The following is a 25,944-nucleotide window of genomic DNA, read 5'->3' as shown; positions in this document are numbered from 1 at the left end:
CTAGAGAACTTTCATTGGTGTGGACTTCATGAATGGATTCAATGGCTGCAATGACTTATTTGTTTGTGAGAAATAAAATGATAAATATCTTCCACTGAGTTGTCTGACTATATGACTCGGCCTAATCCTATATCCCTCATTGTATAACCAAAAATAAGAAGAAAAAAAAATTGCAAAATATAAAATAGGAGAGTCATAATTTAGAGGAGCAACTGAAAACATATAGGAGCTACAGTTTTAAAGAGGAGAAATTATTCTGTGCGGTCATCGGACAATTTAGAGACGAATCAAAATGTGACACATCACCAAGTACACAACACCGGTACACAAAAAAAATGGCGTGGTGCATCCTGATTTGCCTCTGAATACCGTCCGGCGACCGCACATAATAAATTCTCTTTAAAGAGGCCACCAGAGATATTATATGCTCGTCATTGATATTTCAATAATTTACAACTAATGAAATTCAGAATTAAATTTAAGATAATAAAGCCCAATTTTACTAAAACGATTCAGCTAAAAAATTTTCTTGGACTTTTCCCTGCCATTCTCACTGCAATTTCATGATCACAAAAATATAGCCATGGGAGTAAAAAATCTATTTATGTAAGAGTACAATAGTTTTACTTTCATACAACGCAACACCAAACAACAAAACAATTACCTAATAAAGCCTAAGATTTAACAGTTATTTATATAGCTACACTCGATCATTTTCCATCGTAAAGCTTAATTATGATTTTTCAAAAGTACTCATATCCACGAATGATATTAAAAAAATACTCCTATCACAAATGATTTTCCGTTGCTACTACAAGATAATCACCTGATCCAATATGCCCTGTATTTCTTTTACAGAATAAAAGGCCCTTAAAACAAAACTATATAGAGCAGTACGATGGAGAAATGGAAATACATTACGTTCAACTTAAAAACATGCTTAGATTAGACAACTCCCCTACTTTATCTCCTCTCTCTCATTTTAGAAATTAAACATCAAGTGCAGAATTTATATTCTTTTACACCTCAAAAAAGCAGGAGAAAAGCACCTCTAAAAGGCTAATAATTTTTTTCCAGCGTTTGAATAAATGCACTGATATACTAACTTAAACAATGAACACAGCTAGACAAGGCAATCTTGAGCAGTGGATGAATGCAATGCATTCAAAGCATGTGCTTCAGAAGTTCAAAGCACTCAATAAACGAACAAGATAGAGAATGTTTAGACGAAACATAATTCAAACATCAACCACAGAAAAGATGATTAATGAATAAAAAGCACAAATTTTTATATAAGTTCACGCATTTGACGGATACGACCTACTGTTGCTGTTATAAATTTCATTATGAATTAATGGTAGAGAATCACAATTTCGACATTAAGACCAGAGATATTGCACGAACAACATGGCTGTAGTTTACACCCAACTGATGGTCAACAAGCTCAAAGAAATCCAAAATACGAGCATAAAGCTAAATGTACTCCATCAGTTTTGGACTGATTAAGCGATAATCAATTTGGATTCATGCAAGGTAGGTCTACTATAAGCTATACATTTATTGAGAGGTTTGATGGAGAATTATAGAGAGAATAAGGAGGATATACATATGATATTTATTGATTTAGAGGAAGCATATGATAAAGTTCCAAAAGAAGTGCTATGGAAAGTTCTAGAAAAGAAAGGGGTTAATAATGCTTATATTCAAGTCATTAAGAATATGCATGCAGGAGTTGTCACTTGTGTTCAAACACAAGGTGGTTGGACCAAGTATTTTCTTATTTCAGCTGGATTACAACAAAGATCAGCCTTAAGCTTATATCTTTTTGCTTTAGTCATGGATGTTCTCAATTCTCACTAGACATTTGCAAGAGGTTGTACCCTGATGTATGTTTTTGCTGATGATATTCTTCTTGTTGATAAGACTAGAGAGGGAGTTGAAGGTAAACTTGAATTATGGAGGTCAACCTTAGAGTCTAAAGGATTTCGTTCGAGTAGATCTAAAATTGAATATATGGAATGTAATTTTAGTAATAATAGATCTAGTAGGGGGATTGTGACTTTGAATAAGAGTACACATTTTAGATATCTTGGGTCTATTGTTCATAGTGATGATGAAGTAAATGGGTATATTATCAGTAGAATTCAAGCTTGATGGTTGAAGTGGAGGAATGCATCGGACTTGCTATGTGATAGAAAAGTCCCCCTCAAACATAAGAGAAAATTCTATAAGATGGTGGTGAGACTTGTAATGCATTATGGGGGACTGAATGTTGGCCATTAAAAGAGAAGCATAATATTAAATTAAGTATTGCAGAGATGAGGATGCTAAGGTTGATGAGTCGCTTTACTATTAGAGACAAGATACGAAATGAGCATAAGCGTGAAAAGGTTGGACTAGCTCCAATGGAAGATAAGATTAGAGAGAGTTTTCTTAGATTGTTTGGTCACATAAAACGACGGCCTTTCGATGACCCAGTTAGAAAAGTAGATGTATTAGATTTGACTTATATTAAGAAAGATAGAGATAGACTGAAAAAGATTTGGCAAGAAAATATTAGAAATGACCTTTCCTTATTAGATTTAAATGAGAATTTGACTTTTAATAGGATAAAATTGAGAAAAAGGATTCATGTAGCCAACCCCACATAGTGGGATAAAAGCTTGATGATGTTATTGTTGCTATCGCAATTTAGTTCAAAATATTTATTTAGTCCTACAAATATTTAAACGCAAAACCTAAATTTCAGACGGTCAGTGCTCCATTTTTAAGCAGTAGGTTGATTTCCCATCATGCACGGCATATATCCACGCTTCATACAAGCCTAAGCTGAAAGAACTAAATCATGAAGTAGCCTAAAAGAGCACTGCTATTTTGGCACAACGAATAATGACATACTGAGGTTGTCTGGTAAATAATGAACGCACATGCTACGAAGTTATTTATGATATCTATCTGTATATAGAGCAATCTCGTGTGCAGTGTCATGCTATTTTGAAAATGTATTGTATAATTCGTACATGCCCGTGATTCAAAGACACTTAGAAACACAGAAAAATTAATAAAATTGCCTAAACATAATCTAGATTTTTCAACACTATGAATAGTATATTTCCCTCACTGCAAGACACTCGGAAAAATTTAATAGGATAAAATTTAAATTTTTTGAAAATAGGAGGGATATAATGCATACCTTGAAACCACTAGCTCACAAAATGAAGGAAACAAAACCAATAGATGAGAATGGCAGCCATGCCTCACTCTCTTTTCAACTGTTACCTTCAAGAGTGCTGGTAAATTCAGAACTGAAGCTGTATCGGAATGAATAATCATGCGAGCAAGCTCTTGAAGCACACAAATTGTTTCATTGGTTCTAACTGCTGGCAATGCATGTTCCCCTGCAGTAACAAGAAAAATAAAATATTAAAAATTTCTCTAGATTGACAGAAATTTAAAAAACTGTCAAACATGACGTGGAGGAAGCACCTAGGTCGTTTTCATCACTTAAAAACTGCTTCAGTATGACCTCACATCTCCTGATAAGAATATCAATCGAAACCGAACTAATTGTTGATCTTGCTGAAGGCCAATCATCTTCAAAAGAAAAACTAAATACAAGGCAAAAAAAATCAGTTAGTTACCCTGAGAAAGAAACAAATACAAGAAAATTATGAAGTAAATCTTCAAAACGATCACATGTGAGGCTTTCTGGCAGCTATATAATAAAATATGAACACTCAGAATATGAAGATATCCAGAATAGGCATAGCATGAACATTTTGCGATCAATTCATAAAAGAAGAATAAAGCAAAACTGACAGATTTGTGAACATTTTCACAGATTTTAATATTGCGCATAAACATAAATGTTTATAAATGTGGAATATAACTGAAAAGGTAGGTAAAAAATTACTCCCATTTAATTTGAACAATAATGTATGATATTGCAAATGTAGCCTCCAAGGAATTTAAAAGGAAAATAATTTCGCGTGGTAGAACTTATAAAAGTTACCTGCATAAAGAAAACATCATTTGCAAGCAGCTTAAGGAGAATCTGCTGCAGTGTGAAGGCATTAGTTCAAGACTCTCTATTGGTAGAGATCCTGTCCTAGATGCACAGCGATCAAGGGTAGAAACTAGCCGGTGTAAAATCTATTACAAAAATAGAGAGATTCCTCTTATTGCGCTCATGTTCAGTAATTACAGATTAGTCACATCCAACAATAGGTATTCTGATTACCTCAACTGGAGCATCTATTTTTCCTTTAAGAAGCATATCAGTGAGAACATTTAATACAGTCATTTCAATCATCTCATCAGCCTTGAGTGATTCTGCATTTCCATCAGAAGAAAGAGCACGGCCACAGGAACCAACAAGAAATATGTCATATACATCAGCGACTTCTTTCCATAGACGAGCTCTGGCATGCCTGTAAATGTGAGGATCCAATTTGGTGTTATTATCAGCTTCCATTAACTCAACGGTAAGAATTCGATTGAAGCCCTCAACAGCCAATCTCCAGAGTGAGCCTTTTGGACTGTCTCTTCTTGTATTCATGCACCTAAAAACAAATAGAATGCAGAATTGTTAAGCATGCATCACTAAAGTATATAATTCCACGAACATGATACCAGATATTTTTTCTGTTACCTAGAACATGATGGGGAAGGACAACCGTGGGTTAGATTCTGCTCATCACATAATTTTTCTCTTACTTAGATTTTCTAATTCATATCCACTATTTTTTTTGGCTAGCGGAACCAAACCGTTTGGTTCAGGAAGATAATGTTGTGGTCTTTGGTGTCATGGATATCTGATCTAATTTTATTTGTTTTATCTTTAAGCATTTGTTAGACCGATCCAGTCCAGCCGGTCTATACGGGACCGGCTTAGGGCGAAACAGGCGAATTCTTCCGCCTCTCTTGTATGCGCCAAACGATCCGCCCACTTCAACAAAGCTATTTAGAAAGGATTTTTTAGAGAGTTAGGAGGGAAATTTGAATGTAGGGATTGTTTAGGGATTTCCTTTTGGATTGTATGCATTAAATAGTTTGTTTTCCTAGGGTTAGTGATGCGGACATCGGTACGAAGATTTGCCGCATCTATCACAGGAGGCGTCATAAATCGACGGCTATTATTTAAATCTTCATTTATGAGTTTTTTTGAATTTTAGTTCTTATTTAATGTATTTCCTGTTTTACCCCTAGGTTAGTTTATGTGAGTGTTGTGGCCCAAGAGACAATTTTGTATTTTGGAGTTTTCTTATATTGTGGCCTATATATATGGCCTTAAGCTATTGTAATAGGAATGGATTATTGATATACTTCCACCGTCAAACAATCGAAAGATTCGATAATCTAGTGAAGGATCCCCTTCATACAAGGATAGAAAAAGGGCACTAAGAAACAGAGAAATAGTGGATAGTGTGGACAAATGGATGGAGGCCAATGAAGCTTTAAATTTCCCGCTCACTGTGCAAATCAAAGAGAAATCTAAGGTGATCAAGGAAGAACATGAAGAAGAAGATGAATTGGTTGCAAGGAGAAATGCGTGACTGCCAATAATGCCGAGAGAGATTTGGTTGATTCAATTACAACTCCTACAAAAGTAAAGGCTTTTTCTAACCCAGTTAAAACTCCTATAACGGAGAATGTTTATGAAGCTCTGGAAGTGACATCCATAGAACTCAATATCACTCCTATTGCTAGTGAAGCCATCTATGAGAGTGACCAAGTTCCTGCAGGCGAAAAGAAGTGCGACAGTTTGGAAGGTGGTCCCTTGACTATGGTTAAGGAAATTGGCGAGTTAAAGTGCAACAAGCAAGTTGACCGGTTTATTATTTCCAAATAACAGTCCAGAGTTGTACAAGAGCAGTTGTGATGCTAACTCGACGGAGTTGAGTATTCTCCCACATGGGGAGAATGATGCGGACATCGGTACGAAGATTTGGCGCATCTATCACAGGAGGCGACGTAAATCGACGGCTATTATTTAAATCTTCATTTATGAGTTTTTTTTCTGAATTTTAGTTCTTATTTAATGAATTTCCTGTTTTACCCATAAGTTAGTTTATGTGAGTGTTGTGGCCCAAGGGGTAATTTTGTATTTTTGAGTTTTCTTATATTGTGGCCTATATATATGGCCTTAAGCTATTGTAATAGGGATGGATTATTGATATTAAAAATTTGTGTCAACACTTGTGTTCTTTTGAGAGAATGATAGTGAGATTCATATGGGAAGGAATCGGAGTTTTCACCAACCGCAGGATGGGTCCGGGCTCGTGATTTGAAGTCCCTTGGAGAAGGGCAAAGCATCACCCGTCAGTCTTCGGAAGAGTCCAAGGCTTGCGGTTTTTATCTTCTATCTTTGTTTTGTTTTTATTTTCTTCCTTCTTATTGCCCCCGTGGTCATATTCATCTTCTTCCTCCTCCCCATCTTCGTTTGGCCGCCGGATTCTAGCCTCACCTGAAGCCCCATCTTTTTTTCCTTATGACGGTAATCTCAATATCTTCATGGCTTTACATAATTCACCCTACGATAAATTAGAAAGGATTGATTCAAATTTGAAATTCAAATTTTGAATTTCAATTCTTTCCAATTTTGAAAATTCTTATTTAGGAAAGTGTTATGCATGATTCAAATTTAAATTCAAGAGTTTGGATTTAGTCATAACCTTCCTAATATATTTTTCTTCTTTGGAAACTCCCCAAACATTGCCCAAATCCCCTCCCTCTCTCTCTACATGCCGCCGGCCACCATGTGGTTTTCCTTCCATTAATTCCCCCAATTAAAGCATTAATGGCCTCTTAATTTGAAATCAATTTTCAAATTAAGCTGCCCCCAATTTCAATCAAAACTGAAATTAAATTCAGATTTTGAAAATTCCTAAATTCAAATCAATGAGCCTTAAATTTCCATATTAATTGCTTTGGTTCTTGCTTGGCCGAAACCTCCCTCATGCCCCACCTCTTGATTTCTTTCTCAAATTAAAACCTCCCTATGGAATTAAAGCATAAATTAATTCCCTATCCCTCCACGTGAGAATCTGAAATTAGAAATATTTCCTTAAGCTAGCTAAAACCAGAGTTGGAATTTGGAAATAAAATTTTCCCACTTATTTCTCAATCCCGCCAGCTCCTCTCCCATCTGTTCCCCTCCTTTTTCTTCTCAGGCAAAATCTGAAGAGCTTGCTTCCCCTCCCCTCTCAAGAGAAAATCGGAGGTACACCTTGCTAGAATCAAAGCTTGAATTCTCCTTTCAATTCCCCTTCTTCCTAAGCCTAGAATCCTGAGATTTCTCTCAGATTTTTGGCTCCAAAATCTAAATTTCTTCTCAGTTTTTCTCTTCACCATCAAGGCTGGAATTTCCCAAGGCCTCACCTAAGCTTGCTGACAGATTTTTGGAGAGGATATCCTCTCCTTAGCAAAGCCTGCTTTCCGTTCTACATCAGTTAGGGCATCTTCAATTTGGTTGAAATTTGATCTCTCTTAGATTTTTTTTGGGCTCTAACAACATCTAGAGATTTGGGAGAGATAGATCCTCCTTTCGAATAGAGGATCAATTGTATCTTGTTATTTTGCTTCCGTTAGTTTGATTATTCCAATAAAAACTACTATTTTCCTTTGGATTGGTCGATCGTTCTCATTGTTTTTGTCAAGAGCATTAGGTTTTACAAGAGATTTCAAGTGTTTCCTAACAAATTGGTATCAGAGCAATTTCCTGGGCTGAAATAGAAGTTTTCATCACTGAATTTTGCTGCGTTCCGTATCCGATCTTGTTGTTTTTGCTGATTGGAGGCCAGAATTCGCGTCAAACTTATTGCTCTTTACTATGGGAGCCTAAATCTAGGTTCCCATAGAAGGAAGAAAGGTATAAGTGTTGGAAGGGGAGATCGGACAATTGAAAACTGAAATTTCAGATCTCCACGCTCAACTTATAGATGTCAAAAGTCAAATTTCAGCCATCAACGAGAAGATAGAGGGGAATTTTCCCAGCCTGGAGGAGATGTTGAAGAAGTTGCTTGAGGGCCAATAACCAAAACGGCGTCGTCAGAGGCGAGGGAAGCCTCTGATAACCCAGGAAGCAGGGAAAACTCTAAGCCAATAAGGCTAAATTGGAAGAACCTGATGGGTCAATGTGGCTTCTGGCAAAGGCAGGAAGAACCTGATGGGTTAATGTGGCTACTGGCAAAGGCATGCTTGTATAATACTCAACCACTTTCATAAAATAAGACCATGTATAAGTTACTAGGAGTATGCATGTTAAAATCAGGATAATATGCTAAGAAAAGGTAGCAGGTAAAGGAAAATGTTATTTGTCACGCAAAGACATTAAGCATCAATTTATGAATGCAAGTAAAATACCTTAAATTTTTTGCTCCGTGCAAACTGAAGGTTGATATTGGAAAGAAGTGAACAGAAAGAATACTCACCTTCCAAGGCCTTTGATAATCTCAGGAAAAATGCTGCACTTTTCTGTCGATGGAGCCTCCAGAAAGAGTTCTATTATAACAGGTATCAGCTTCTCCATAAACAAATGATTCGAGCTACATATTGTAGTCTCGTAAGGGTTGGCTTCACTAGAAGAAAGACCAAGAGTTTCTACAACCAACATAGCCGTAGAAGCAGAACCTTCGGGAACATCAATGCTTGTTTTATTCCAATTTTCTTTGGTAATTTCAGCATTGCCAATGCTTGCACCAGCCCTTCCGGAGTTTAGGCCTGTAGCTGATTCCTCATCTTTCTTTTGCTGAATGGAAACTTCGGAACCCAGAAGACAGCAGAGAAGCTCCTGGAGAAGTGCAGACCATACTGCAGAAAGATGGTCAGAAGGACGTAGGAGGGGTAGAATCTCTAAAATAGTACGCTGAAATGGAGGTAGAATTCCCTGTACAAAAAATTTTGTGAAAGAACACATTAAATGGAAAAAAAAAACTGCAGTATATTGGAGAAAAACATTTAATTTACTTAGCAAGCATAATCCACACATGTATATTCGAGAAAATCAAGAAGAACAAGAATAACATTTCGAGATATTATAGGACCAAACAAATCTAAACAGTGTTAGTACAAGTCCTTACAATTTCACTGTCCGCATCATTGTGGATCATAGAGCTTTTAACTGCTAAATGTACGGTAAATAATAGCTTTAAGTACATGTCAGTATTGAACAAACTCCGAGCTTGAACATACAAATCTCCTGAGACATTCAATAAATTAGGCTGTCACTCAAACGCATAGGGAAAAGTAGAATGCATAAAACAAAGCAGTACCAGAACCTTACCAAGGCCATGCAAAATTTCTTGCTTCACCTTGACAGCTGAGTTAGTACTACAGTCTGGTGACCTTTCAAGTACAAGCTCATATACATCAAGTATAGATTTTATATATGGCAGTGCCAGATTTCCCTAATTCATGTAAAATGGCAACCAGATAAAATTAGTTCAAATGAAAAAAAGAAAATATTCCGATGCATGAGCACACTTGAAGAGTGCTGCATTACTACAAGTTTACATATATTTGTACGTTGCATGGTTACACGGTTACATACATATAGAAGAATAATGCAAGAACATATATACCAATACAAATAAACAAGCACACAGACCAATTGAGTAAAAACATCATTTTCCAATCCAAATTATTCTTTTGGTATTTAAGCAACCGGATTGAAAATCAACATCACTGATATTCATCAATAAATTGAAATTAGTTAGGCACCATCATTCCTTGAATCGCACCACCTTTCAGTCATGAATCAAACAATAACATAAATAAATTTACACGTGCATATTTTATTTATATACCAAAGTTGTTAAATGACATTAAATTTTGTGTGCGCACGCAGGCAAATGTTCCATGTGTGTTGGAGGGGGTACGAGAATATGAGAATAAGCTTTCATATGCATTTTCTGTATTAGATATGTTAATAGTGTTATCATTCATTATTTGTGCTAAGTTTATTTTTGCTCTTTTGGTGTGAGCTTCGAAGCGGCGACTAGAGTTTGTGGGAGAGCTGATCTACCTCTCGAATAGTAGATCAATTATATCTTTCGTTATTGTTGGAGTAATAAAAAACCAGCCCCCATATTTGTGTTTATGTATTTTCTTCTTATCGATTTTGTAATATTTGGTTCCAAGTCGTATCAAATTGATATCAGAACGAGATTTTGGACATATGGCAGCAAAGAAGGTGGATTTATTAGAAAGCCAAGTGGAGAAAATCAAATCCAGGATAGAGGAGTTCTCAACCATCGAAGTAAGGTTTTTAGCCATGGAGAATAGGGCGGAGAGCCAATTTGGAGGGTTGGAGGAGATGATGAGGAAGCTCGTAGAGATGCAATCCAAAACAATATGTTCCTCAATCATTTCTAGGAGTTGTTTCATTTATAGGGAACAATCCTAAAAAGGAGCACGACATACCATCCCCAGACAGATGGCCAAACAGAGGTGGTCAACAGAAGCATGGAGACCTATTTGCTATGATTTGTATCAGATACGCCGAAGATTTGGGCAAAGTGGATTGCTTGGGCCGAGTATTAGCACATCACTTCGTATTATTCAATAGCACAAATCAACCCCTTCAGGATTCTCTATGGGAGAGATCCACCTCATTTGATGCAATATGGGCATAGCACTACATCAGTATTCAGTGTAGATCAGTATTTAGAAGAGAGGAGGAAGATATTAACAAAGCTTAAGGGACATTTGTTGAGGGCCCAACACATAAAGAGGAAGACTGATAAGCACAGGAGAGAAGTACACTTCGAGCCAAGAGACATGGTTTAGTTGAAGCTAAGACCCTACCGGCAAAAGACATTAGTAGCCTGAGGAGGAATGAGAAATTATCCCCACGATATTTTGGGCCTTATGAAGTTTTTGAGCGCATTAGAGTAGTGGCCTAGCGACTAGGATTACCACCTTCGTTAGCATTGCACCCAATATTTCATATCTCATAGTTGAGGTGTGCAATAGGAGATCACACACAATCTTCACTACCCCTGATTTTGACAAAAGACATGGAGGTCATTTTGGAGCACTAGAATTAGGAGTGTGCCTAGGGGAGATAGAGCATAAGAGATACTAATCAAGTGGAAGGATTTGCTGGAAAATCAAGCCAAATGGGAGCCATACGAGAAAATTAGGAGACAATTCTCATCAGGGGAAGCCCAGGTAGAATCAGGGGCAACATGAGGGGGATTTTTGACTGCCCTTGTGGGGCCCAGGGGAGGTATTATTTATTATGTAAGGAGGAGGAATCAAAAGAGAGCTATTTAGGAAGGTTTTAATTATCTTTATTGTGTGTTATGGCTATTTAAGAGGGGTTTTTGTCTAGGGTTATCATCTTGCGTGTTCTAAGTTTATTTTTCCTCTTTTGGTATGAGTTTCCTAACGGCAGCTAGGATTTGTGGAAGAGACGATCTACCTCTCGAATAATAGATCAATTGTATATTTTGTTATTGTTGAAGGAGTAATAAAAAATCAGGCCTCATATTTGTATTCCTGCATTTTCTTCATATCAATTTTGTTGACTTTGCTTCCTAGTCGCATCAATGGGCACGCACAAACACATGTTGCCTGATCTGTAGAAAAGGAATGCGATGCTTGCCCGCATGTGAAAATTGGGTGGTATAAGAGATTTTTCCTTTTCCGGAGTTGGTGAGTGTGTCAGAGTTATTTCAGACAATATTTTTTTGTAAATCACCTTTGAACAATGAGAACTGACAACCGTTTGTAAACAGCTTATTGCAGCAACAGCAACTTCCTTGCTACCATTCAGAATGCTATCTTCATTAAAGCGTAGCAAAATCTCCCATCCTGCGTGTCATTAAGTATAGTTTTGTCATTAATTTGGAAAATAAAAATGTGTAAATAGAATTGCAAACTGCAACAACAAAATGGGCTTCACCTGCAGAAAAATTGTTCAAACTCTGAAGGAAAGGAAAAAAAGAGCGCAGCAATCTAGTTATTCCACCTAGTACCAAAACAAGTGTCTCATCCCATTGCTTCTGTGCTGTATTGCGACTGAAAAATTAAACGAGTGAGTCCAGAATGAAATTCAAATAAGAACAGCTATTATGGAGGAGCAAGGAATTAAAAAATACCTATGGTGGATGAGCATATGTACCGTTTTTCCTCTTCTAACTCCTAACTCTTTCCCTTGCCATTCATCACTTGATGAAGTTGCTGCCTGTCAAATAGTTCCTGACAAGCTCATATAAAATCCTTCCATCCATGGAATCTCATCAAAGGCCAAAGAATGGGCCATGAAGTATCAAACTTACCAAGTGTGAAACACATTCTAAGAGAGGGAATACGTATGTCCAAAGGCAGTATTCCCACGTGCTTTCGGAGATCTTCTGCCCATGACTCCCAAGAGTTTGAAAAAGAGTCCTGATTGCCGAATTCCTTACCTGAAAGTAAATCATAATTCATAAAGACTTCGCTTAATCCCTTACATGAAAGTAAATCACATTGTTATCATTTGATATCACCATAAACCCACATTAACCTTAAAACCAACTATTTGGTGTTGGTTTTATGAATTATAATTATTCACTTGTTCCTCTTGAGCATTGCATGAGGTTTAAACCTTAAAAAAAAAAAAAAACTTTTTGCAAAAATTTAATATAAATTAACTTTAGTTCAACCCATATTCTTCCTAATCCTTCAACATGAATTTAATCTACTCATTTTGTTAATTGTCTTTTCCATCATTCCTTGTATAATAAGAAATTAAAAGATAAAGTTTCAGAAAAAAAAAGCACCATTGGAGGATGATGAAGATCCATTAATTTGTAAAAAATCTCAAGTTAGATGATGAATGATTTGTAGAGAAGTACAATGAAGTTATATCATCATAATTGCAAGAGAAAGATCTCAATGTTGAATTATTTAAAAGAGAGAGGAGTTGGACGAACAAGTATAAAACAAGAAACCAAGAACGTAACAAAAAAAGGTTATTAAAATTTATGTAGTTGAAGAACTAAATAATCAACATAGTCATTATTTTAATTCTTAATTAATGTTCTTATTAGTTTTTATTGATTTAGGAAGAGAATATTCTTGAAAACAAAGATGAGTACGAAGATTGGGAGGATTTGACACAACTGGGCTGATGGATGAGAGAAAGCAATTCTTATTATAATTCTAATGAAAACCCACTAAATAAAAAGAATTGAGAAAACTTATGAATTGACAAATTATCATCTTAGTAGCTTAGACTTCTTGTTAACGTTTATTTGGGAATAGGAGATACTTTTTTTTATAATCTTATTTTAATATTAATAAGGTATTACTTACATTTTTTATAAATTAAATATTTTGAGGCTTAAGCCTCAAATACCTAGAAGTTTGTCTCATAGGAAAACGATAAGACAACACAAATGCTTAACATTTCAACTTCAGGACTTTACCATACTTAGGTGATTGAATCCCATCAGTACTTGGCTACTGCCTATCACCCTCATGTGGATGAGTCATCTCACTGTTTAACGCCATCCCATTGACTCACCTTATAGTATGCATTTAATTGTTATTAGATAATTGTTTCATTGTTTATTATGCAACAAGTAATTTATAAGCTTCATCTTCATTTTATAGCACAAAAAAATGGTTAGGTTAGTTCTGGTATCCAAGTATAAGTCTACTCTTTATTCTCTCTCAGGCTTCATTTGGGACGGCTTTCTTACTACTTCTTAAAGCAGCTTTTTAGTAGAAACAAATTATTTTTTTACTAAAAAACTGATTTAAGAAGCAGTAAAAAAATCGTCCCAATCAAAGCCTTAGTAAATATTCTAAGGAATTATTTTTATTTAACCTATACCTCTATTGCAATTAACACTTATACTGGTCAGCTTTTTTCCATAGCTTTCAAAGACATTTAAAAATTATGAAAAATAAAATTAATCCGAAAATATTAAGCACTAATTATTAAATTAATAAAGGGGAAGTTTTGGAATGCATTTGGAAGGGAATTAGTAAATTGTAGGTTTTCTAAAAATTGGATTTTTAATAAATCCGAAAATAGAATTTAATTAAAGTGATTATTGAAAATATTCTATCATTAATGCTTAGTATGATTGTATTTATATTTATCATTAGGTGTCGATTAAGGGGGCGCCTCGAGCATAAGCGACGTCGTTTAAGTTTATGGTCCATGTGAGGTATGTACTTATATTTAAAATAAATTTCATGTTTTTAAATTTTCTTTTATGCAAAAACATCAAAAATATAACAGCACGCACAAAAACCTCAGATATTGAAAAGCTAAAACCAATATATCTACTAATCTATCTTGAAAAGAAAATTAACCAAAGAAAAGCGATATTTAGCAAGATAGCAGGTGAGGAGAGAGGAAGAGAGCATGAGTGGGAAAGAAGAGGAAGGTTCAAAAAAAGAGTTTACATACCTCAGGCCTCTCATCTGATCCTAGTTTTAGAAGTATAGAGAAAACTGAAAATAGCAATTTGTTTCGGTCAAGCCCTTTTGAGGAGTGCATTGAGTCATGAAAACTGTTATTGAAACTGACAATCTGTTCATTTTCTGAAGCACCAAATCCATCTGTATGCCTTGAAATTTTATCAACTTCAGATGTAGCATCTGTAAGATATTAAAGGAAAAGGAAAGCTTAGCATACACAAAATTTAGTTTAATTTTTGTTCACAGTAATCTATCACTTGCAAGTTGTAACAAAGTGAAAGAATACCATTTTCATTTTTATTAGTTGTTTCTTCATAATTCCTCCGAAATAAACCTTTTGCAATAAAATCAGTTGCAGTCCAGAGAAGTCCAATAGCCGTCAAACTTATATTTAAATCTGTTTTCTGAGCACCGTATGCCCCAGTGACTTCTATACATCTGCTTGATTGGTTTGAAAATATGTCAGAATAAAATGTTCAACCCGGAGTCACTTAAGTTACCAATTATACTAGCGCAAGAACTTTCAACTAATGGTACATACTAATGAAGGCCATATTCTAAACACAACAGCCAAATAATAGAATTATGAAGCCATAAGATTAGGCAGCACAATCTACAAAGAAGAAAGTAAGGTTGATGAGGACATCGACAGACACTACCGACATGTTTATCGCCGGCGAAACCGCAGATCGACGGCCACGATTCAGCGCCTCTACTTTTGATTCAGATGTCATGATGTATATAAAATTCAAGTTTTCCCAGAAGTCCAAATATTTAAATATAATATTCAAGAGGTGAACCAATAGGAGGTGAAGAGATTTTGCTACATATGAAAAGATATGTTTTGCTAACACAATTAAACTAGAAAAAACCAAGACAATGAAAACAATCTAAATTTCAGGGGATTCCAAGAACACAAGAAAATGCATACAGAAAAACAAATAGGGTTCTGTGTATGCTTACACATACACACTGACACATCCAGCCAGACATGCATAAAATTATACATGCCTACGCCCTTTTTGTCATCACGCAGCCTTCAATACTTCGTGTGTAAGCATGCACTGATCTCCAGTAATTCTTATGCATCTATGACTAGGCAATTATATGAAAAACTACAACATCTGGAAGGGTTGATGGACAACAAAGATGCATCTTTTTACTTATTAATTTTGTGAGTAATCAACTACTTGATGTTTATTGTGGGTAAGATTATACACTTCAAGAAAAATGGTGCTTCGGCATGAATCCCACTTTGCAGAGTTAGGATTTCATTGTCCTTAAGGCAAATTGTAGTTCACCATATTTCCCCTGAGGATTGGATCAAGGTTTAATTAGATCTGAGTTCTTACTTCCTATGAGCGCAAGACGTCATAGTTAATGATGCAATAAAAAATTACAAGAAAACTAGGTATTTCTTTTAGAATACCACAAAATGACAAAATACATCATTTAAATAAAAAAAAACAACTTAACTTTTATATTAGAAAGATGACACATACAAACTTATACCATAAAACACCTAAACTTATTTTTACATCACTTGAGAAGAAAGATACAAATGACGTGGAACTTGCGGAGATAAGAAAGAGATAAGAAGCCCGGGTCGAAATCGAAGAGAGGACAAGCTCGCAAGCTTTCCCAAGAAGAAGAGATAAAGGAAGTGGAACAAGCTCACGAGCTTTTTCCAAGAAAAGCCTCAGGTTTTAGCTTTCCAAAAATCATCCATAACATTCTTTTTTATCAACAAAACATCATATATTTATAGGAGAGAAGAGCGTAGCCAAACAACCAAAACTAACTCCAACCAAGGCAATCAGGACAGGAAAAACAGAAGGCCAGCAGGTGGCCTAGAACAGTAGCCAAAGGGACCACCTGGGGGAGGGTAAGAGGCAGCCACGAGATACAAGAACGGGCGGCCAGGGAAACTGGAACAGGAAGCCAAGGGGGGAAAGAACCAGCCACGGGAAAAGGAGCCATGGGGGGAAACTGAAAGGCCACAGAGAGGAGGGAATGAATCTAATAACTTCAATTTATGAGCTGAAAAAAACAGCAGCTCAACATTAATGAGCTGTAGCACAGTAGCTCCCAAAAACACAGCAAAAACATGACAGCCAAGCCCAAATCGAGAACCACCAGCAGTCCAAAAATTAGGCTCATGATTCCCCCCCCCCCCCCCTTGCCTACATCAGTTTCTTCCCCGGTTGAAAGGGCTCATCTTCTGATGAAGATGCTTTAGAATTTTTCTAATGAGATGAAGGCACCAAATCCAATTCTGAATCTTGGCCGCATACTTCTTCAGGATCTCTTCTCTTTCTTGTTTGAATTGGTCTTGCAGAATTTTCTTTTTCTACACATAATTTTCTGTATACACAAGCATCTTCATCTGAAGTTTATATAATTAGTTTTGAATTGGATCGGTTGAACTTCCTTGCGACGGAATCCATCTGTCCATAGGGATTTAGAATTCAAGAACTTCAGGCTGATTTTCACCCACCTCTGGCTTAAGGTCTTCATAGTTTTCCATTGGAATTAGGAAATCAAACTTAAAAAAATACACAAACAACCTAGGAATATACTAACCTAGGCTCTGATATCAAATTGATGCAATCAAAAGATTGCCAAAATTACATACAAAATAGGATATTCTCGCAAATTACCACAAAATAACAAAATACAAATGATAATGACAAACAACATGTTTATTCTTTAGAATGACAAACACTTACAACTTATGCGACAAACAACAAACTTAACAGAATATAAAAATAACTCCTAAAACTGCTTCCATTCTTTGAATTAGAAGAAAGAGATAAGAAGCCTGAGACGAAGTCGAAGAGAGGACAAGCTCGGAAGCTTTCCCAAGAAAAAGAGAAAAGGAAGTGTAACAAGCTCGCAAGCTTTTCCAAGAAAAAGAGAAAAGGAAGTGGAACAAGCTCGCAAGCTTTTCCAAGAAAACCCTCAGGTTCTAGCTTTCCAAAAATCATCCATAACATTCTTTTTTTATCAACAAAACATCATATATTTATAGGAGAGAAGAGGGCAGCCAATTAGCCAAAACTACCTCCAACCGAGCCAATCAGGACAGGGAAAACAAAAGGCCAATAGGCGGCCTGGAATAGCAGCCGAAGGGACCACCTAGGGGAGGGGAAAAGGCAGCCATGGGATACAAGAACGGGCAGCCAGGGAAACCGAAACAGGTAGCCAAGGGGGAAGGAACCAGCGACGGAAAAAGGAGCCAGGAGGGAAACTGAAAGGCCATAGAGAGGGGGGAATGAATCCAATAACTTCAATTTACGAGCTGAAAAAACAACAGCTCAATATTAATGAGCTAGAGCACATCAGCTCCCAAAAACACAGCAAAAATAGGACAACCAAGACCAAACCGGGAACCACGAGCAGCCAAAAAATTAGTCTCATGAATTGCCTCCCCCCCCCCCCCCCCCCCCCCTCTTGCCTACATCAGTTAATTACCCCTGTTATTACGTAAGAGGGAATTCTAGATTAAGGATGAATAGTATTAGGTGTTTTAGTCTCGTTTGTTGGGGGGGTGGAGGCAGACACAATCAAGATCTCATAGTTCTGTCATCTCAGGAATACCGTAGGTTTCAATCTATCAACACTAGCAATCATTGATTATAGTGTCTAAGAAATCGGATTAGCAGTCATGGGTTGTCTCCTCTCAGGGATTCTAAATAAACTGAAATGGTTAGATGTAAGTTGCAAATTTATTATGGTTTGGGATTTACATCTATTAGAATACACAATAATTGATTTAGTTTGGGCTTATGACTTCATTTGGAAGTTGTCCAGTTGTTTGAATTGGTTCTAAGTTTATGACTTCATTTAGAAGTCGCCTAGTTGTTTAGATTAGGTCAAGGCTTACGGCTTCGTTTAGAAGTTGACCGTAGGTTTGGTTCGGGCCTTACAGCTTCCATTGGAAGTTGCCCGATAGTTTTGTTTAAGAGGGGGCTTACAGCTTCCCTAGGAAGTTGCTCATAAATATAGATTTATGTCAGGGCTTACGACTTCCCTTGAAAGTTGCTTGTATCTTTTGTTTAAGACAGGGATTACGGCTTCCCTTGGAAGTTGCCCATATGTTTAGATTTAGGTCAAAGCTTACGACTTTGCTTAGGAGTTGCCCGTACAACAGGTCTTATTGCTTCCCTTGGAAGTAGCTTGTAATTTTTTATTGTAACAGATCTTACGACTTCTGCATTTAGAAGTAGCTTGTTTGTTTATGAAGGTCTTACGGCTTTAGCATTTAGAAGTGGCTTGTTGGTTGATTTAGGTTGGGGATAACAACTTTCGGCTTCCGTTGGAAGTTTCCCATTAGTTTAGTTAAGAATGGGGCTTACGACTTCCTTTGGAAGTTGCTCGTATGTTTGAATTTAGCTTTTGGATAGGTCTTACTACTTTCATTGAAAGTAGCATGTAGGTTTGTAGGACTTATTGCTTCCCACTAGAAATAGCTTACTTGTTTTGGTAGGTCTTACAGCTTTTGTATTTAGAAGTGGGTTGTAGATATAGTTTTTGAACAAGTCTTATAGTTTTCATTGAAAGTTGTATGTAGGTTTGTAGGACTTATTGCTTCCCTTTAAAAGTAGTCTGTAGGTTTGTAGGACTTACAGCTTCCCTATAGAACCAGCATGTATTTTGATTAAGGATAAGCTACTTCACTTAGAAGTTTTCCCTAATGAATTCATTAAGAATAGGACATATTGCTTCCATTCGAAGTAGCTGCTAGCTTAGATTTTGGATAGATTTTACGGCTTTCATTGAAAGTTGCATGTTAGTTTGTTTTTAAAGTAGTCTTTAAGCTTTCATTGAAAGTTGTCTGCAGTTGGTTGAGGGTTTAGTACTTCTCTTAGAAGTCCCCCAAATAGCAGTTCTTATAGCTTCTTTAGAAGTTTTTTTGTTTATTTAGGTAGGTCTTATGACTTCTGCAATTAGAAGTGGTCTGATTATTTGGGTAGGTCTTACGACCTCTGCATTTAGCAGTGGCCTAATTATTCGGGTATGTTTTACGACTTCTACATTTAGAAGTGGTATGGTTGATTGGATAGGTCTTACGACTTATGCATTTAGAAGTGGCCTGGAGTTTATTTAAAAGTAGATCTTACTACTTCACATAGAAGTAGCCTGGAGTTTGTTTAAAAAGTGAATCTTATTGTTTCACTTAGAAGTAGCCCGTAGTTTATTTAAAAAGTGGGTCATACTCTTCACTTAGAAGTAGACCGTTTATTTATAGGACTTATTGCTTCCCTTTGGAAGTGGCATGTTTATTTGGGTAGATCTTACGGCTTCCCTATGGAAGTTGCATGTTTATTTGGATAGGTTTTACGGTTTCCCTATGAAAGTTTTCTGTGTATGTTTAGCTCAAGGTTGGTTTACTTCACTTAGAACTTTGCCTATCATGTTGATTAAGTGTGAGTCTTACTACTTCACTTAGAAGTAGCCCATTGTTTGTAAGACATACTATTTCCCTTTGGAAGTAGCCTGGGGTTTGTAGGACCGATTGCTTCCCTTTGGAAGTAGCTAATAGGTTAGATGTTGAGTAGGTCTTACGCTTTTGCATTAGAAGTTGCCTATTTATTTGAGTAGGTCTTACGGCATTCTTATGAAAGTTTCCTGTTTATTTGAGTAGGTCTTACGGCTTCCCTATGGAAGTTGCTTGTATGTTTTTTGTTGTAGTATTTTCCTTTCATGTTTCAACACTGTTTCTCGTTACAGTACTTAGCTTTTTTCATAGTATTTTTTTTTCTTGCACTGTAATTTTGTTTACAGTACTTTGTTTTTCTTTCTTGTACTGCATTTTTATTTATAGTACTTATTTTTTTCTTGCATTGCAGTTTTCTTTCCAGTACTGACTCTTGTTCATTTGTTTGCGGGAGCTCATACTACCTTGGAGTTTGTACTGCTTTGCAGCTTGCATAAGAGCCATGATTTATAGAGTTTTTAGTTTGCTTGGTTTGAAAGCTTAAGAGTTTTAGTTTAGCAGTTTGGTGTTTTTAGTTGGTTTGAGTTTGTAGTTAGGTTTGTTTAATACAAACATTGTTTTTCTTTTCCCTCTTTTTGATAATAATCAAAATGCATAATTTAACCAGAGCCCCTTCGTTGTTTTCTTTCTTGGTTGTGCTCCAATGGAATTTAAATAATTAATTAATCCATTAAAATTTAAATTGCATTTTTAATTGATTAATTGATTAATTAACCAATTAGTTAATTAAAAAGATTTTTAATTTCCATTGCTCTCCAAGTAAATTAATTAATTGTATTTTAAATTGACTAATTTAATTAGTTAATATGACCTTCAATTCTTTAATCAATTAATTGATTTAAATAAGTCAACAATCAATTAATTAATTTAAATAAGTAATCAATCAATTAACTGATTATCAATTAATTAATTAATTAATCTTTGAAATTTCATTTTTGTTTTAATTGTATAATTAAGTTTATTTAATTGCGATTAATTAAATGTTCACATTGGCTCTCCAATCACTCCAATAAAATATTTTCCTCTTTAGTGGAAAGTTCAATAGCCCCCCGGCATCCACTCCTCGCAAGAGGCGGTTAAGATGACAATTGCCATTATTTCTTCTCGGCCGGATCTAAAATCGATAACGAGAGATCTTTGATTTGAAATCAACCCGACCATGTTCAAGATCGATGGCGCGAGGTCTTTAATAAAAAATCGTTCTAGCCAAATCTCAAATCGACGGCACAAGGTCTTCGATTTGAAATCGTCCAGGCAAGATCTAAGATTGACAGCGTGAGATCTTCAATTCGATCATTCTAGCCGGATTTAAGATCAATGACATAGGATTTTCTACAATGAGATACATGTTTGCCCCTCTTTTTTATTTACATGTTTTTCTTTGCCTAGTCAACTGATTATACTCACAGTTTATAGTAGTGAGCAATAATTATCATTTAAACGAAGTGAAGACAGGAATAAAACCTTCTTCTTTGCACTTACACTTTGAGATAATAGAAAAAGAGTTCTGGAAGTTTGATCAGGGTGTAAGCGAACGAGTGGAGAGCGAGTTTGCGAAGACATGTCGGGTGTGTAGGCTTGTCTGAGCGTTCGATCAAGCAAGATGTGTAGTCGAAGTGGGTTATGGGATTGCGAACTGGTGCGAGAGAGAGGCCTACACGCGTGAGGCATTTCGCATGTAAGGCAGGGGCACAGATGAGCACAATCTAGACCTCGCTAATGCCGAAAGCAGGGGCTAGACCGGCGCCAACGGTCAGCTTGAGGAGCTCGTGCGAAATCCGTAGGGTGTTCCATTGAATCGGATAGGAGTTCTAAAAGCGTGGGATGTTTGGTCGGAGAGGAAGCCTCAGCTGGCGAAATACACACGGAAGACAAGGTGCGGGGCTGCTCGTGCGGGATAACTGCACGGTTGAGCTTAGTACTAGGTAGGTTCGTCGCGAGCTGGCAGGCAACCATGTGGGCAAGCTTTGTCGCATGGAGCTATAATCAGATGAGTGGAATTGTGATGTAGACGGGTCTAATTTCACGAAGCATAGAAGGAAAAAGCAAGATCAAGAACAAGGATCAATTGAGAACTTGCGAACAAGAGACGTAAGTTTTTTCTTTATTTTTTCTTTTTTTTTTTTCTGTTTCATCAAATTTTTATCAAGTAGATTGCCAAAGGAGAGTTACGGTAGCGAAGAGCTGCATCATTTGAGCATATCGAAGGAGGCAACAAAGGAGACTTTGTGAAGAGATACATCTCTTTGATTTTCGGTTTCTTCATTCTTTTTTATTCCGAGATGTTGCCTTTTTTCTTTTTATTTTAAATTAGTCAACAAATAGTCTCTTTTTAGGTAACAAGATGGTAACCTCTCAAGTTTCAACTATAGGCAGGTCCATCATAATCCACAATGACAAAAAGGTACACAGTTGGCTAGGGTTCATATTGAGACTACCCTCGAGGACAATCTTATCCTATAACACAATCAACTCTGAGACAAGTCATCAATGTTTTTATTTTATATTCAAGAAATATGTTAGGGAAGGGTAAATATTTAGGAGTTAATATACAATACAAGAACTAAGTTTAGCTATCCTTAAATAACTACAATTAGAATCATACTATATTTTAGTCCCCACGTCCATGTAATTAGAGAGATTATCCTTACCATCTATATTGTATGTGAAGGAACATGCAATAAAATATATTCCTAAGGTCTTAAGAAAATGAATTGTAGGGTTTGCAGTATTTGTTGTCTGAGTAGAAAATATAGATTGATGTCCGGAACCCAGGTGTTACTTAAACACTACAAGGCAATTGGCTATACAAACAAAAGAAAAAAAATCACGTCACTGTAACTAGTAAGATGAAAGTAGCCATATTTGATTATTTAGGGTAATCCGTGCATGATGAATTATGCTTACCACATGATATACACAGTATGGATAAAAACCCAAATGAGCAAAGAAGCTTACACATCAATACACTGAACTGGTATGGTCGACAATGCATCATTCATAATAACCCGTATGTTCTGCACAAGAAAAGGGTATCAGAACACTAACAAAAATAAAATTAAGGTGTGCAAGAAATTGTGGGCATATGTGCAAAAGTATAGGCACCTTTGAGTCTGTACATGGCTACATGGACCAGGATTCCAAGTATATTTGTAGTCACTTAGACTTTGTTTGGGACGGCTTTCTTACTACTTAAAATAGTTTTCTAGTAATTTTTTTTAATTTTTAAACTAAAAAACTGCTTTAATGAGCTGTAAGAAAGCTGTCCTAAACGAAACCTTAATATAACAAACATCAATGAAACATGAAAAGCAAACCATGTTAAAAATAAGGATATACAGTCATGGCATTCGATGGATTTCATAATAACTATTTATCAAGAAATTCATAAAGAAATGTATTAATTTCTTTCTCTATTATAGATAGGTGAACCACAGTTTATGGAAAGGCATCATAGAATAATAAAATCTATTATGAATTAAGAAAAAAATTGACTGTTTCAAAAGAAACAAAATGCTGTTATTAATGAAAGTTGCTATTAAAGACGGTTCAAGGAGTCCTAGTATTAGCTTGCTTTAAAAGGTATAAATTCCCATATTTTCTTTCTATCTGCCTCATACTACGTCCCTCCAGCTACTTAAGTGGAAAATGTTATATACTCCTGCTAAATTAGCATTTAGGTCATTTCTTTGTAGATGGGATACTCCTGAGATATTTCAAGGAAAGTGTGTCAATTTTTGCAGTTTGCCAACAAAAAATGAAAATTGTATCATTTAATCCCAAAATCTTCCATCACAAAATTGCTTTATTTTTCAATTTAAAATAAACTCTACTTCTTAATAATATATCAAATCCATCTTCAAAATAATTACTAAAGACCATATTTTTTATGCTGCAATGTGGCATTCAGAAAACAAATTTACCCTTCCCACCTGAAATCCTAGCGGGATAAGATCTCTTTCTGATTCATCAGCAACAGACCTGAAGTTAAGTAAGAAATAACTATAATTAAAGAAGGTTTTCCTCTATTTAATGTAGTGCATACAAGAACAATGATGAACAAGAAAGAGAGTTAGATAAAACCTTAATATATCAAGTATATCAGACCAGCAAAATTGTAGTTTGTCTGCATGTCTCTGCAAGCAAAGACAAAAATTAAGAGACGACCAAGGCATTGTATTTTTAATTAATATGTTAGCAGTAGGCCATAATATTCATATAATTTGAAAAGGCATACCTCCAAGGCATGAAGCAAAATTTTCAGTGCACCTGCACGGACATCAAGGCTTTGACTAGATGTATAAAGAATTATCAAGGGAGACAATGCCGCACACTCAAATGGTCTGTCAGTAACATCACTGTTACACACCTGTAAAGAGATTAAGCCTGTTATTTGGTCTAAAAATTGATGGTTAACGTGGCAAAAAAAAAGGTTACTTACTTCTGTAGAAGATAACAAAAGTTCAGAGGGCTTAGTACTTTGAAACTGATCACAACCTATGACTGCACAAATGGACTGATCTAATGCATCAAGGGCCAAGTTTCTCAGTTGTTGGTTGGAATTTTCAGAAAGCTGCAAAAAAAAATCATAATCTTTTCCCAGCAAAAACATGATCTAGAAATTATACAATAACAAAAATCGTAATAGTGTTACCTCTAGCAGATGGCCAACAGCATCATCCCATATATGATGAACCCCTGGTGAAAAAAAAAAGTCAGTTGATAACCGAAAGTTGGACACGCAAAGGTTGGACATAATTTATTGCAACATTGTTTTACAATAATAAGCAGTTAAACTGAAGCATAGAAATCAAGTGCACATTCTATGATTTGCTTTACAGAATGCAAGCTGAATAAAACAGAAATCATCATCATCATTAATCTTAACCATTTGAGTTTATGAAGGCTACTCCATTCATCCATATTGAGTGCTATATGAGCAGTTAATTCCATAAAACTAGATAGACGCATGCATAAAGTGGATTAAACTGGTGGACATGAAGGATTATGCACAGTTAATAAGAGTTTGCTAATGTTGCCGAAAAATCAGCTTGAAATTTCCACATGCACTTGTCCGCAAGAATAATCAAAGAGTGAATTTTGTGCACAAACCTGCAGATCAAACAACTATGAGAGAATAGATATTTGAAAAATATTTATAATCTTTCACCGCTCCAGATAAACATTTGTATTTCCATAAGCATATATCTAATCGACATACACCATTCCTATCAAGCTTCTTATAATGAACATTATTATGATGAGTTATCATAAACTTAACTCTTTTTTTAATGATACTTATGACTCCTACATTTTTAAATAATGAAAGAAAAAAATTTATAATCAATATAATAATATCATAATGATCATGTATATTCATCCTCGATATCCTCATCCTCAAAGATAATATCAGACCAATCATACATACATACTCTCATCAATGATATCATGATACTCATTGATCATATTATATGGCCATCCCACTCCATCTTCAATATAATACACATGCAAAGCCAAGCCACTTTGATCTACCTTCTCTTAAAATTAATCCAGTCTCCAATCAATTTAGGCCTCATGAATAAATATTCACTGCCAAATTAGACTGGTGCCTAAGAAATAGAAAACCTGAAGTTACTTCTCCATCCAATTACTTCCATCTCCAGTTCACCAATCAGACTGTCTCTCGATTGTTTTGGTAAAGCTGATGATGTGGTTAATCTTGAGCTTGACCCTATCCCTAAGGATAGGTTTGAGCTAGAGCTTACATAGGTGATCTTACTAGATACTGAAGTCATATCTATGTCTGATGCCTTCAACCATTAATGTTCTGCCCCAACCTATGTCGTTATTTAAAATTATGCAATACGAGGTCTTAGAGCAATTTGAACCAAAAATGTCATGAGGCGCACACCTCATAGAATTGTACCATTATATGGATAGATTGATTGTTGACTCCATGATGTAGAACGAGAACGGGCTTTGCTAAGGAGAGGATCTCCTCTCCAAAAATCTGAGAAAATACA

The 25,944-nt window shown here is 35.9% G+C and overlaps 1 protein-coding gene across 6 annotated transcripts in view; it reads right to left on the bottom strand.

Moving 5' to 3' along the window:
- LOC110112452 (protein MON2 homolog) overlaps positions 1-25,944 on the bottom strand; it is a gene marked incomplete at its 5' end in the record, with an annotated part of 74,652 nt that overhangs the window by 356 nt on the left and 48,352 nt on the right. For 2 of the 6 annotated variants that reach the window (XM_028698325.1, XM_028698326.1), the window contains 19 exon segments: positions 3,194-3,398; positions 3,487-3,608; positions 4,013-4,152; positions 4,241-4,562; positions 8,433-8,887; positions 9,081-9,199; positions 9,284-9,407; positions 11,705-11,817; positions 11,909-12,024; positions 12,105-12,190; positions 12,285-12,413; positions 14,411-14,601; positions 14,708-14,859; positions 22,880-22,938; positions 23,854-23,902; positions 24,005-24,057; positions 24,159-24,290; positions 24,363-24,494; positions 24,576-24,619. In XM_028698325.1, coding sequence (XP_028554158.1) covers positions 3,194-3,398; positions 3,487-3,608; positions 4,013-4,152; positions 4,241-4,562; positions 8,433-8,887; positions 9,081-9,199; positions 9,284-9,407; positions 11,705-11,817; positions 11,909-12,024; positions 12,105-12,190; positions 12,285-12,413; positions 14,411-14,601; positions 14,708-14,859; positions 22,880-22,938; positions 23,854-23,902; positions 24,005-24,057; positions 24,159-24,290; positions 24,363-24,494; positions 24,576-24,619 — 2,743 coding nt within the window. 6 annotated transcript variants of the gene reach the window in all.

Source organism: Dendrobium catenatum, unplaced genomic scaffold (genome assembly GCF_001605985.2).
Source record: "Dendrobium catenatum unplaced genomic scaffold, ASM160598v2 fragScaff_scaffold_1063, whole genome shotgun sequence".
Classification (NCBI taxonomy): Eukaryota; Viridiplantae; Streptophyta; class Magnoliopsida; order Asparagales; family Orchidaceae; genus Dendrobium; species Dendrobium catenatum.
The sequence above is the reverse complement of the archived record's forward strand: the minus strand, read 5'-3'. Positions and strand labels throughout refer to the sequence as shown.